The sequence below is a fragment of the Equus asinus genome, chromosome 11 (assembly GCF_041296235.1).
Source record: "Equus asinus isolate D_3611 breed Donkey chromosome 11, EquAss-T2T_v2, whole genome shotgun sequence".
Taxonomy (NCBI): Eukaryota; Metazoa; Chordata; class Mammalia; order Perissodactyla; family Equidae; genus Equus; species Equus asinus.
In genome coordinates this window covers 72,387,819-72,400,283 of record NC_091800.1, presented here as the reverse complement: position 1 = coordinate 72,400,283, position 12,465 = coordinate 72,387,819, and the positions used below count along the sequence as shown (strand labels likewise).

The 12,465-nt window shown below is 38.4% G+C and overlaps 2 protein-coding genes across 5 annotated transcripts in view; one reads left to right on the top strand and one right to left on the bottom strand.

Annotated features, from left to right (window-relative positions):
• The window catches only part of UBAC2 (UBA domain containing 2), a 234,365-nt gene that overhangs the window by 188,182 nt on the left and 33,718 nt on the right, over positions 1-12,465 (bottom strand). The gene's annotated exons all lie outside the window — the stretch shown is intronic.
• GPR18 (G protein-coupled receptor 18) lies at positions 7,570-11,548 on the top strand. The gene is made up of 2 exons (XM_070520096.1): positions 7,570-7,848; positions 10,306-11,548. The coding sequence occupies exon 2, from the start codon at positions 10,340-10,342 to the stop codon at positions 11,333-11,335; it is 996 nt and encodes a 331-aa protein (XP_070376197.1). The 5' UTR covers positions 7,570-7,848; positions 10,306-10,339; the 3' UTR covers positions 11,336-11,548.

Genomic DNA, 12,465 nt, shown 5'->3' with positions numbered 1-12,465 from the left:
TAGGCATTCATTTTTTTGAATATGCCGTAGTTTTCTTTCTTACCGGAAAAAACCACACAAACACTAGTCAAATCAATAAGCCTATTTATTGAGGGCCTACTGTGTGTGAAACACTATGCTAAGCGCACTGAAATATGTGAAGATGTAAGTGCCAGGTCCTTGTTAACGACACAGACCTAAAATGTGAAGAATAACATGAGAGATGAGAGTCCAGTCAAGGGATGAATAACAATACAACCGTAAAAGAGAGCTGTCATAGATACTTCTAACTCCCAGTCCTAAAAACCTATCGCTACTGATCCTAAATAATTACATTACCGTTAGAAGAATAAACCCTACAGTAGAGGCAGGATGACGCAGCCCAAGGGTCTGTGTCCCTCCGTCCAAACACGCACGCCAGCAGGCTGTCCTGCAGGTCCCTGCGGGTGATACTATCTACTTCCTTCCCTTTTCTGTAAGAGTCTGCTGAGACTTCATGGCTTGCTGCTGGCAAGAAACTGTATGGGCTAAAAGTCATAAACTTCTCATAAAGAATATCCATATGAAAAGTATTAGCAATAAGAAGATAACATCGTTGCAAAAATTCAACTGATTTGTCACTGGTGCGAGATTAACTTTTAAACATAAAAGGGAGAGTTCTGATAAACAGCTCTTCTGAGTAACCCAGATCAGTGCAGTTTTATTACCAAGGAAAGAAAAAGCCTGCACAATTTTTATGTCTTCCTCTGCAGGCTGATATAACATCTGGAAGAGGTTCTCTGCCACCAAGAATGACGACTCTCCTGGGAGAGGTGTGGGAGACCAAGTCACTAAGACTGGGCAGCCTCTCAGGCTTAGGAACTGGGCAGCCTTGAACCTAGCCCTTTCTCACAGTTGCACTTCCTGCTTGCCATATATAAAAGTGATCGTTAAAGGAAAAAGAGTTAAAAGTAGATAGGCAAATTAGCTGGAATAATCTAACAACCTACTAGAAATGGATAAATGTCTAAAGAACAAATAAAATCAAATACGTTAAGAAGAATAAGTTGACTCAAGGATAAATTAAAAATAAGATAAAACTATACACACTAAAGGACCACAATAAAAGACAGGAAAGGAGTGCACAGGCCAGAACTAACGAGACCCCTGGGGCTCTGGGTGCTCTGAGTTTAGAGCAGGCCCCAAACAACAACACATTCCGGGCTCCTGGGATGAGGTTTTACTAAATGAATCCTGGACACATGAAGGTTGCCCTGTGAGGGCACAGAGTCCCAAGTCCTACCTTCCGTCTCTTATCTCCAGCCCTACAAAAACTCAGAGGGAGACAAAGATAAAATACTCACTGCGATGGGAAGAGTTTCCTGAACAATGCCGGAGGTGGGGGCCCTCTGAGAAAGCCTCGTCCAACTTCCCCTTTCTTCCAGTTAGGAGAGTGATGATCAGAAAATGAACTAACTTCTTTCTAAAGATAACTCAGCTGATTAATCAGTAGTGTAGGCAGAGCTCCCACAGTGCCATCCATTCCCAGTCTGAAAATTCCCAGGAAAAATTTAAACAGCCACAAAGAAAAAAGGGGACATTTCAGGCAGGAGAGAGACAAAGAGAACTATTATTTGGTGTCTAAAGCATGTACTCTACACAAGTTAAAACGAATGAGATGATTCATAGATGAGAAATGAGGCTCAAGGTGTTTAAAAAAAATTACTCATGGAAACAGCTCATAAGAAACAGAGATACACTCAAACCCAGATTTTGCCAACTCAAAGCCCAAGCTTTGTAAAAAAAAACCTTTTTGAACATCAAATGTAACATACATACAGAAAAGTGCAGCGTGCTGGAAAATCTATTTGCTTCCTTTCCCTTCTCCACCCTGCTCTGTCCCAAGGGCTGAGGGTACAGATTCCATCCAGAAGCTCAAGGGCCCGCTGACTTCTGCTGAATTCTGCTAATGGGAGCCTTAGAGGAAGTCTAGGCAAGGAGGAGCCTAAGGGCAGGGTACTTATTCTCCTGGTTCTTCCTGCACGGTTACCTCAGGCTTAATATCCCTCAACAGAAAGTCACTAATGTTCTCAAGGCAGTTGACTCCACATGGGGTCCCTCCCTCCAGGTTCAGGGAACCTCTCTCTCCCTGGATCTCTTTGGGCCTAAGGGTGGTGGGCATCAATGAGGCAATAGCCCAGCTTCCCACCAAAGTTTCCCCTTTTGTCATCAGAATCTTTGAAATAAGCCACTCCTTCAATTATTCTAACTTAAGTGCGCCATTTGTTTTCTATTGAGATCCTTACAGATATGAGGACAAAACAAAAATATACAGCTTAATAAATTATCATAGAACAAACATGAGAGTAATTAGCACTTAGGTCAATAAAAAGAACTTGCAAGCATCCTAGAAACTCTCCTGGTGTGCCCTCCTTACTATTACATGCTCCACAAATCACCTAAGCCTGAATCCCTAAATGTTTTATTTCAGTTTGGTCTCCTTTTTAAAATTCATATAAATGAAATCATACCATATGAATTTTTCCACGTCTGGCTTTTTTCACTTAACACCATACACATAAGACTCACCCATGTTGTTCCACGTGCCTTCTATATGATTCATTTTGATTGTGAAAAGCATCCAACTCTTTGTCGACACCATAACTGATTTATCCATTCCACAACTGTTGAACAGTTGAGTTGTTCCTTATGTGGTGTTATTGGAAATAAAGCTACTATGAACCTTCTTGTCTGTGTCTCCTGGTGCACAAGGACATGCATTTCTACCTAGCAGTGGAATCTGAGTCATAGGGTATATGTATCTTCATTTTAGTACTTAACATCCAACTATTTTCCAAATTTAAACGTCCACCAGCAATGCACAAGAGTTTCTGGTTGCTCTACATCCTCATCAACACTTCATGTTGTCAGTCTTTTTCTCTGCAGGCGTTTTGGTGTGTGGGTAACAATATCTTATTGTGGTTTTAATTTTCGTTTCCCTGATTACTTATGAGGTTGAGCACACTTACACGTTTACTGACCATTTGGAGACACTAATTTTTGAGTGCTTAACAGTCTTTGGCCAACTGAATGGCAGAGATCTTCCTAGACATCAAAACTAATTTACAGGCTGACAGAATCCAGCTACAAGATCTTTCCGTTAGTAAGAAACAGGGAAAGGAAAGGATTCCCTCAGGAGATTTTTTTGCTACAGATCAAACTACTATTCTGATGATTCTCTGTTAAGTAGGACCAACTTCAACAAAATGATTAATACAAAGTATAAGACCAGAATACAGAAAAAGCACAACACAGTCTCACAATCTGAGAACTGTGAGGAAATATCCGTGGGTTACACCATCCATACTACTGTGTGTCCTCAACACACTCTGCTGTTGGCGTGCAGAACAAATTCAGTGTGCGTGTAAAGCACTCAGATCCCTGCCTGATGATTACGCACCTCTGATCACCACTGATAATACAGAGAAGAGCAATGGCAGAGATAAGAAAAAAATCCTAAGTAACTCTTTTTTTTTTTTTTAAAGATTTTATTTTTTCCTTTTTCTCCCCAAAGCCCCCCGGTACATAGTTGTGTATTCTTCGTTGTGGGTTCTTCTAGTTGTGGCATGTGGGACGCTGCCTCAGCGTGGTCTGATGAGCAGTGCCATGTCCGCGCCCAGGATTCGAACTAACGAAACACTGGGCCGCCTGCAGCGGAGCGCGCGAACTTAACCACTCGGCCACGGGGCCAGCCCCCTAAGTAACTCTTTTTAAACCAACACCTTCATTCAACCTCACAGACACATAGTTACTGGTTCAGTATGTGTGTGATTGAGGTATGAACCAGTATACCTCAATCACACACACACTAGTATATAGGTTTGGATTTAAGTAACTCAATAACACATCTCTCATTTCTTTACCCGCTCTGACTCTGCACAATCTCTTTTTCTTCTAAACTGCTACTTCCCCATATTATTGGGTATTTTTCCCTATATAGTCATCTCCTATATATACTACCTCCTTTAACTGTGAGACCAGAATCTTTGGAAGGTGTCCATGTACATCACAATAACCAGAGATTCTACTCAACTGGCTATCCTGGGGATTCTGCTTGGATCTCTAGTCAGTTAGTGAAATGTCACACAGCAAGCTCTTGGCCTGGGGCCCTGTAGAATTTCAGTGGGTCCAGGACTGATTTCACTACCATGGAAAAGCCTTCTCCTAAAATCCTCTAAGTGAGAGAATCTTTAATATCTTTAGGGAACTCTACTTTCAATGCTGATTTAGATCTATTTTAACTAGAATGATCTATCACTTTGGTTATGTGGGTTCAACTTGTTTGCTGTGAGGTAAGTAATTCTCTGATTGTCTACATGTCTGTAAAATTTTAAAACTGCACAAAAATCGACAAGAAAAAGGAACTTGGGAATTGCTAAATTTATAATACAATTCCAGAAATCAAGTGGAAGGGAGGTTCATAATAACTTGGCTGTAAGATTATAGTTATAAGTTGTTGGGATTTTTTAAAAAATAGATTTAGACAAATAGTATCTCTATCTTCTTTATCCAGAAACCACTATTCAACATATCACCCCTGCTTTAAAAAAGCAAACATAGCAGTCAGTTTAGATACAAGTTTGAAAAAGAGAGGGGTAGGGAACAAAGATTCCATAACATCAAAGTGGGAGACTTTTGGGGCCAAATGCTAAGATTCACCCCAGTTCAGGGCACTTCTCATTTCCCGTGCCTCCTCTTCTTTCTGGCTACCAAACGCTCCAAGCCTGTGTGTTGATGGCCACCGCGCTGGGAAACAAGCAGTAACTACAGTGGTCCCCTCGTCACAACACTGGTCTGAGGAATTAGGATAAGCCCCCTTACACTTGCCGTGGTAAAGAGAAATACGTTAAGAATAGGAAATATAATTTTATCTGTGGCATAGACAAATCTCTAATACAGGAGCATGTTTTATAATGTGATTTACTGTGTTATCTATTAACTACATCCTTTCTAATAATTATAAAATTGGCTTAACTAAACTATATTCACTCAAAAAGTGGGCTCAAGTGCTAAAATAAAAATTACTTAGGACTTTTCACATCTAAATGAGAATCCCAAAATGGAGCTAAAATAGATGACTTCATAAAGCAAAGGGAACTCTGTAGCCCCGGGAATATGTGAAATCCCTCTTTCGCGAGGTGAAAAATTTCTCTTTCACTCATATTCCAAAACAAGTTAGGAAATTAAAGCTGCATGAATGGTCCCCAAATGAGATAAGTTCTTCTATTTGAATAAAAAAATCCATTAGGTATAAGCATTAAAGAAGCAAACTAGGCACCATAAAAGTTTAATTCTTGATCCACTGTTTACTTGCTACCAAATGGTTTGGGGGAATTTTTTTTTCACTGTAATTCTTTTCCAACATAAAATTATTGTGAAGGGCCAGGAACACCGGAATGATGTAAAGTGCTGCAGGGGTCATGGAGAGGAGCACAGGAGGGTCACTGCCCCCTGGCCCTTGCCTGAGTCTCCACAGCTGCCTTGTCATTGGCAGGTTCCCCTCACACAAGCTGGTCAAAATGTCCCTGATGCTGACACCAGGCTCAGTGATTCATCCACGACTCCCTCAACTCTCCACTTCTTCACCTACTTTTTCAGTTACACATTCCACCTCTATTTATTAAACGCCTATTATAAGCATACACATACAACACATGCCAAGCCTCAAGGACCTTGATTTAGTAGAGGATAAAAGGCAAGTGGATATGCAATAAGAACACAAACATGTGCCACTCCAGGGATAAGTACCCAGTAATAAGGAACCTTATAGGGCTTACCCAGCTTCACAGGTGAGAGGAAACTTCCTGGAAAAGGCAGGATTTAAACTAAAACTTTAAGGATGAATAGCAGCTGGCCACGCCAAGAGACGGGAGTGCAATGGTAAGGAATGTTACAGGTTGGTGGCACAGCATGTGAAAGGCAAGGAGGAGCAAACGCAGAAGGTCCCATATGGTTAAAAAAGACAGCAAGGTGGGACCTGAGTGAGAGCAGATCCACTCCTGCGCTTTGCCTATGGCGATTACAACTTACCGCCATCACCTCTCTCTGAGAGGTTAGCAAATCAGAGAAAAGAATCTCCTTGCACAGGAGAAAGGACTCAAGTCTTAGTGAGATATATGCCATTGCTGTCTCTGTTGCTTTTAGCAGCACGGGGAACACTAGTCAATACTTAATTTTAGAACATTTGTCACAGGCTATCCGAAATTAAGACAATGAAGAGATTGGATCTGCAGGTAAGAGGTTCCTAGCTCCAGCTGAAATATCTAACTCCTACACTGCATATAAAACATAACTCCATATATAAAAAACTGATGAATGTAATTCAGCAATGAATAAATCATGGCTAGTGAAGGTATCAATGTACTCATCTTATAACGAGGACTTATCGCAGCAACGAGGGCAGAAATGGGAGGGCAGTGAACTCAGTACCTGGAGCAGCTGGGCCTGGTCGTCTCTGAGTTCTTCAGCAAGTCGCTGGCCCCTCAACCCTCATCTACACAAGACATAGTTGCCTTGGTTGTTGCCAACACTTCTAAAACCCATTATTCTGGCAGGTTATCGTCATCAAGAGCACTTAATCGCCAAAGGCAAGGACTCAAATAACTTTTGTGAGTCACAGGCTTAACAGTTTGAGAGAAAAAGAGCACGGGCCCTCAAACTGCCTTAAATTCAAAACAAACAGTTAAGTTTATGTACCATCTAAAAGTTGTCAAATCACGCATAACCAAGTATAAAGATAATTAAAATTTCAGGACAAGTAAATGAGATGATATTTTCTTTTTAGAAAAGAGAAAGTAAAAAATTTAACATAACCAGGCAGGCAATGATTGGGGTTGCTCACTTCCCGTTCCGTTGCTTTCATTTCCCTCCTTAGGTTAAAATACCCCTAACATGTAAATTATTCCACTAAAGACTTCCAGAGTCTTTCTTAGCAATTTGCAGGGATGTGTATGCAAAGGGAATTATTTCTAGACTTTCACATGAAAGAAAAGGGCTAAGAATCATTGGGGACTTATAAAACAAAGCAAACCAAAGTGGGTAAATGTATATGCAAAGCAGAAGCAAATAACTGAGGACCCCAATTTTAACCATTTAGAAATGTTTTAACAGTAAAAAGTGGATATTCTATGATTTTAGAAACCTTGTAGTAAAGGGTTAACTCTGCTTAAGAGTATCTACTGACTGCCAGGTACTATATTAAGCACTTAGGATTCTTCTGGTCTCATAATTCTATCAGGTGGGTATTGTCTCTATTTTAACTGTATTGAAACTAAGTAGGAACAAAGGCCCAGAGTAGTTAAGCAATTAGATAAAGTTACACAGCTTAGAAAGTGAAGAAGCTACGCTATGGATCCCATTCTGGTCAACATCAAATCTCATTCTCTTCCAAAAGAGGATGCAGACTTTAAACATCAAAGTAAACAAATTGAAGACATTTTCTCTTTTTGTATGATTCTCTTAAATATATGCCATCATTTCAAGGGAAGCTTATGCTAAGCATGACTTCATAAACAAATCACTTGTGAAAGAGAAAAACCACATCCAGGGTAAAGTCATAGTTGAAAAAGCCTTATTTCAGAGAGTACTTCCTGAAAGAGACAAAGCAGCAATTACAGCCGAGCGAGTAACAAGTCCTAGTACCAAGTATAACATTTGAAACAACTTTTTAAAGCAACAGAAGAGACTAAAACAAAAGAAATACAGCATTTCTTAAATATACCATTTCTAGAAAGAGCTATTTTAACACAAGCAACTCAAAGATATCTCTTTTATAGAACTGGGTATACCACAAAATGTTCCTCTCAACTACAGTCTTCTGACGGACAGGAGGTAAGTAACATTTAATTAATTTTCTCACAGATTATCAGACGTAATGCTGTACTTACTAAATTTCAAAAGCATTGTTTTATTATAACACATTACTGAAACTGTTAGTGAACGACCTTAAAATGGGTTATGCTGTCATCTTGCATTAGTAACATGATTTTTCATTTATTTTCAATACTGTTTTACATTAATAGTAAATTAATTTTTTTCAACTTAAAATGTTGATAAGATAGATCATAAGTATATTTAGAAGTCCTTGTCACTTGGTTTCAATTACATTGTTTCACAAAATGTACTTAAAGGCTTTTAAGAAAAGAAAGACTATAGATAATCAGGGAATCTAAAGCTTTTAAAACACTGACTTGAAAGCTGATCACTTTTCAATGTTTTTCCAAAAATTCATCCGTGTATGCAGAGCACAACCTACACTGGTGATGCCCTTAAATCACAGGCATCAAGCATATTTTTTTCAACCCTAAGCAAATGAATACAAGGTTGGTAAAAAAAACAGCTTGAGCCCAATGAGGAGAAAAAGACTTACTCAAAAATGGTTTGTAAGTATGGAACGTATGTGACAAAATTCGGGGATGGGGATTGGTGGAGAGATGCAATATTAAAAGAGAAAAAAGGATACAAAATTTCATTTATAATTGCTACTATTTAAAAATTCATTGAAATTAAAAATAAGAATCAAGCCTCCAAAATTACTCTCGTTTGTATGATCCTGAGATTCAATTTTCCTATGTAGTATTTTTCTCATTTGATAGAAATCAATATTCTACTCACATCAATATTTGGAAATTTCAAAATACAAGCTTTTAAATATACAGAATTCTATTGCAAAATTCATATTTAACCTTAATATTTGGCAAACTAGCTGTAGTTAGGAAGGAAAGAAAGAAGAAAGGGAGGGAGGGAAAAAACAAATTCCTATCTTGCGTTTGTCCACAGCAATTGCTCAAATTAACTTTAAATTATCAACAGCCCAAGATACCACCGACCAGACTGCTAATCTCCCCCACAGTTTTCACTAAAGAGAGACGCAGGACTGAATTAGTCCACTCTGCAAGGTGACATTTTTGAAGGAAATTTTCTTACTCCTCCATATTTAAAGGGGATGCCACAAGGTTCCATCTCTTTGTAGCAAGTCTATTTTTAAAATCACTGTTGTTGGCGTTGCATCGTAGGTGATGGAAGTTTCACACAAGGAGGGTCAATGATATTTACAATCACAACTAAACTCCTTTCCATTGGAAATAGACATTTGTTTTTTTTTTTTTTTTGGTGTTGGGAGTAAGTTTCTGCATACACATAAAGTTACTGAGTGACTTCTTATTAATAACCACTTGTCTTTGATATTCCTTTTTTAAATTGAATTTGACAAATAACATTTAAGCTTCTGTATCAAGAGTGAGGGCATGAAAGTTACTACACTAGCAATATCTTACTCTCAAGGTGTTACTTTCTGTGCACTACTGCAGCAGTGAAATCCACTGCCAGCACACTGGTAAATACCTTCTGGAAGAATCAGCATTAGGCACTCCCAACTGTGCATTAAAAACTAGTTCATCTATTGTTTAAAGAGTCAAGTTTTTGATCTGTAGACCATGGCACAAGATACTGCCGTTTCTAGACCTATGATAATTTAGAGAGCATATAATACTATGAAGAAGTGTTTGCACTTAAAAAAAAAAAACAGGTTTAATAGCCAACTGAGTAAGTCTTCATTGACAAACTAGAGAGGAGCTGCTGTGGGTCAGCTCACCAAAGGTTCCTTTCTTCGCTCATCCATCAGTTTAGCAAATATTTACTTACTGACTACCTAGTATGCACTGAATAGGCACTGGGGATATAGCCGTGAAAAGGAAAAGGTCTTGCTCTCAAATGAGAATTACTGTGAATATCCAGTAATTAACCAATTACATGGTTCCTTTATTAGTTTTCTAATACATATTTTATACATTAAGATTGTATTTAATGAGGAAAAATTCATGATTTGGACATTACTAATCTGGGTTACAAAATATTTAAACAGAATAAAGATGATAAAAAGTGGCAAACTATATTTCGTAAGATTCAAAATTCAGAATGACCTCTCCCCAATTAATCCCAATCAAAGAATGCTTATTTTAGGAATAACTGCTACCCAATTTTATGCTATAGAAAAAAAATAAGGAAAAAGTTATTCTTTAGGGAAGAAGAGAGGTGGCCAGGAACAGAGAAAATGAATAAATCTGCCAGTGCATTATGACACACCAGACCATTTTAATAGATTAGTACATATTAGTAATAATATCTAGGGAATGTATTTCTTGATATATACTAAGACACATATATTGACTCTACAACATAAAATACTCTCGATACTAAAATCCACTGACATATCCAGTGTGAGAATGTTAAACATTTATTTTCAAACAAAGTGTTTTATTCTTCCTATTTGACTTAACTATGTTACAGTTTCTAAGTGTCATGGTCACCAACAAGCTATAAGATGACCACCCCTCACAATCAAGTTCAACTTGGCCCTTCTAACGACTCCCATCCAGACGAATACAAAATCGCAGCCCTCGTCTTCTACAGCTGCATCTTCATAATTGGATTATTTGTTAACGTCACTGCCTTATGGGTTTTCAGTTGTACCACCAAGAAGAGAACCACTGTAACCATCTATATGATGAACGTGGCATTACTGGACTTAATATTTATAATGAGCTTACCCTTTCGGATGTTTTATTACGCAAAAGGTGAATGGCCATTTGGAGAATACTTCTGCCAGATTCTTGGGGCTCTCACGGTGTTTTATCCGAGTATTGCGCTATGGCTTATTGCTTTTATTAGTGCTGACAGATACATGGCCATTGTACAGCCAAAATACGCCAAAGAACTGAAAAACACCTGCAAAGCTGTGCTAGCATGTGTAGGAGTCTGGATAATGACCCTGACAACCACCATCCCCCTCCTCCTGCTCTATGAAGACCCAGATAAAGGCTCCACCCCTGCCACCTGCCTGAAGATTTCTGACATCATCCACTTAAAAGCTATTAACATGTTGAACTTCACTCGACTGATATTTTTTTTCTTGATTCCTCTGTTCATCATGATTGGGTGTTACTTGGTCATTATTCATAGTCTCCTTCATGGTAGGACGTCCAAGCTGAAACCAAAAGTCAAGGAGAAGTCTATACGGATCATCATCACACTCATGGTGCAGGTGCTCGTCTGCTTTATGCCTTTCCACATCTGTTTTGCTTTCCTGATGCTGGGAGGGGACGACAACAGTTACAATCCCTGGGGAGCCTTTACTACCTTCCTCATGAACCTCAGCACCTGTCTGGATGTGATTCTCTACTACATTGTTTCAAAACAATTTCAGGCTCGAGTCATTAGCGTCATGCTATACCGCAATTACCTGAGGAGCGTGCGCAGAAAAAGCTTCCGATCAGGTAGTTTACGGTCACTAAGCAACATAAACAGTGAAATGTTATGAACGATAAGAGGTTTTTTGTCTTCAATCTCTTTAAATTCACTTTACCAACTACCCTGGGGTCAGTGGGTGTTCTGTACGATATTATCAAGTCCCTTCTCTCCTGGAAAAAAATAAAATAAACTTTAAAAACTCTTTTGTGGGATCTTACTATTGTGGCAACATAACTAAATATTCTGAAGTATTCTAATAAATTCATTATTTCTATTTTTAAAACTTGTATAAAACATTTTAATGAGTTATTGGGAGAAAAACATCCATTTTGTGTCTCATATTCAAACCATATCTAAATATATAGTTTACCTAACTTTCTGGATTTAATTCTATGTACAAGTGAGTAACGATGTTAATCAAGTTAGTAGGCAAAAAAATCCACCTACTGTGTGAAATAACTTGATTGAATTATTTTCTATCTAGATGCAGCTCCCTTTGGTTTAATTTACACTCAGATGGATGGTCCCAATCCAATATTTTGTGTTCTAAATACCAAATTTCCAGGAATCCTACACAAACAATTATGTTCAACTCATCACTGTTAGTTGCTACAGAGCAAAATTAGCAGAAGCAAGCACCTGAGGGGGCCTGTAAAGGCCATCACCATCAGCCCTCCTCTACTCCCAATTCATTTTCTTTTGGAAACAGGCTATAGTCATTCAACAAACACACACTGAGAGCCAACTAAGCACCACACTCGACTTAAGACCAATGCGGGATACCTAACCCAAGATCCTATTTCCGCCCAGTAATGTAAGCTTATTCTTATGACATGAGGCTTCTACTACCCAGTGAAATATCTTTCTCCAATGTAAATAGTTGCTCTTCTTATGTGATTAGACATCACAGCACAAAAGAGATGGATTTTTCCCCAGACCATATGTCACAGTATAAATAGCACTACTTAGGTTCCTTGCATTCTTATCCCAGCCTTGCCATTTAATTTCCCCTAATAAAGTAACAAACCAAGTAACTTCTCTACTTAAAAAGAAAAGGAAGTTAACCATAATCTATAAAACCCATATTATTCTAAAGATTATGGAAATACACAAATGAGTAAAGCATAACTTCATCTCTACTAAATCACTTTTATAGCTATTAACATAATCACCTCCTAATGGGACTAAGAATCAAATAAA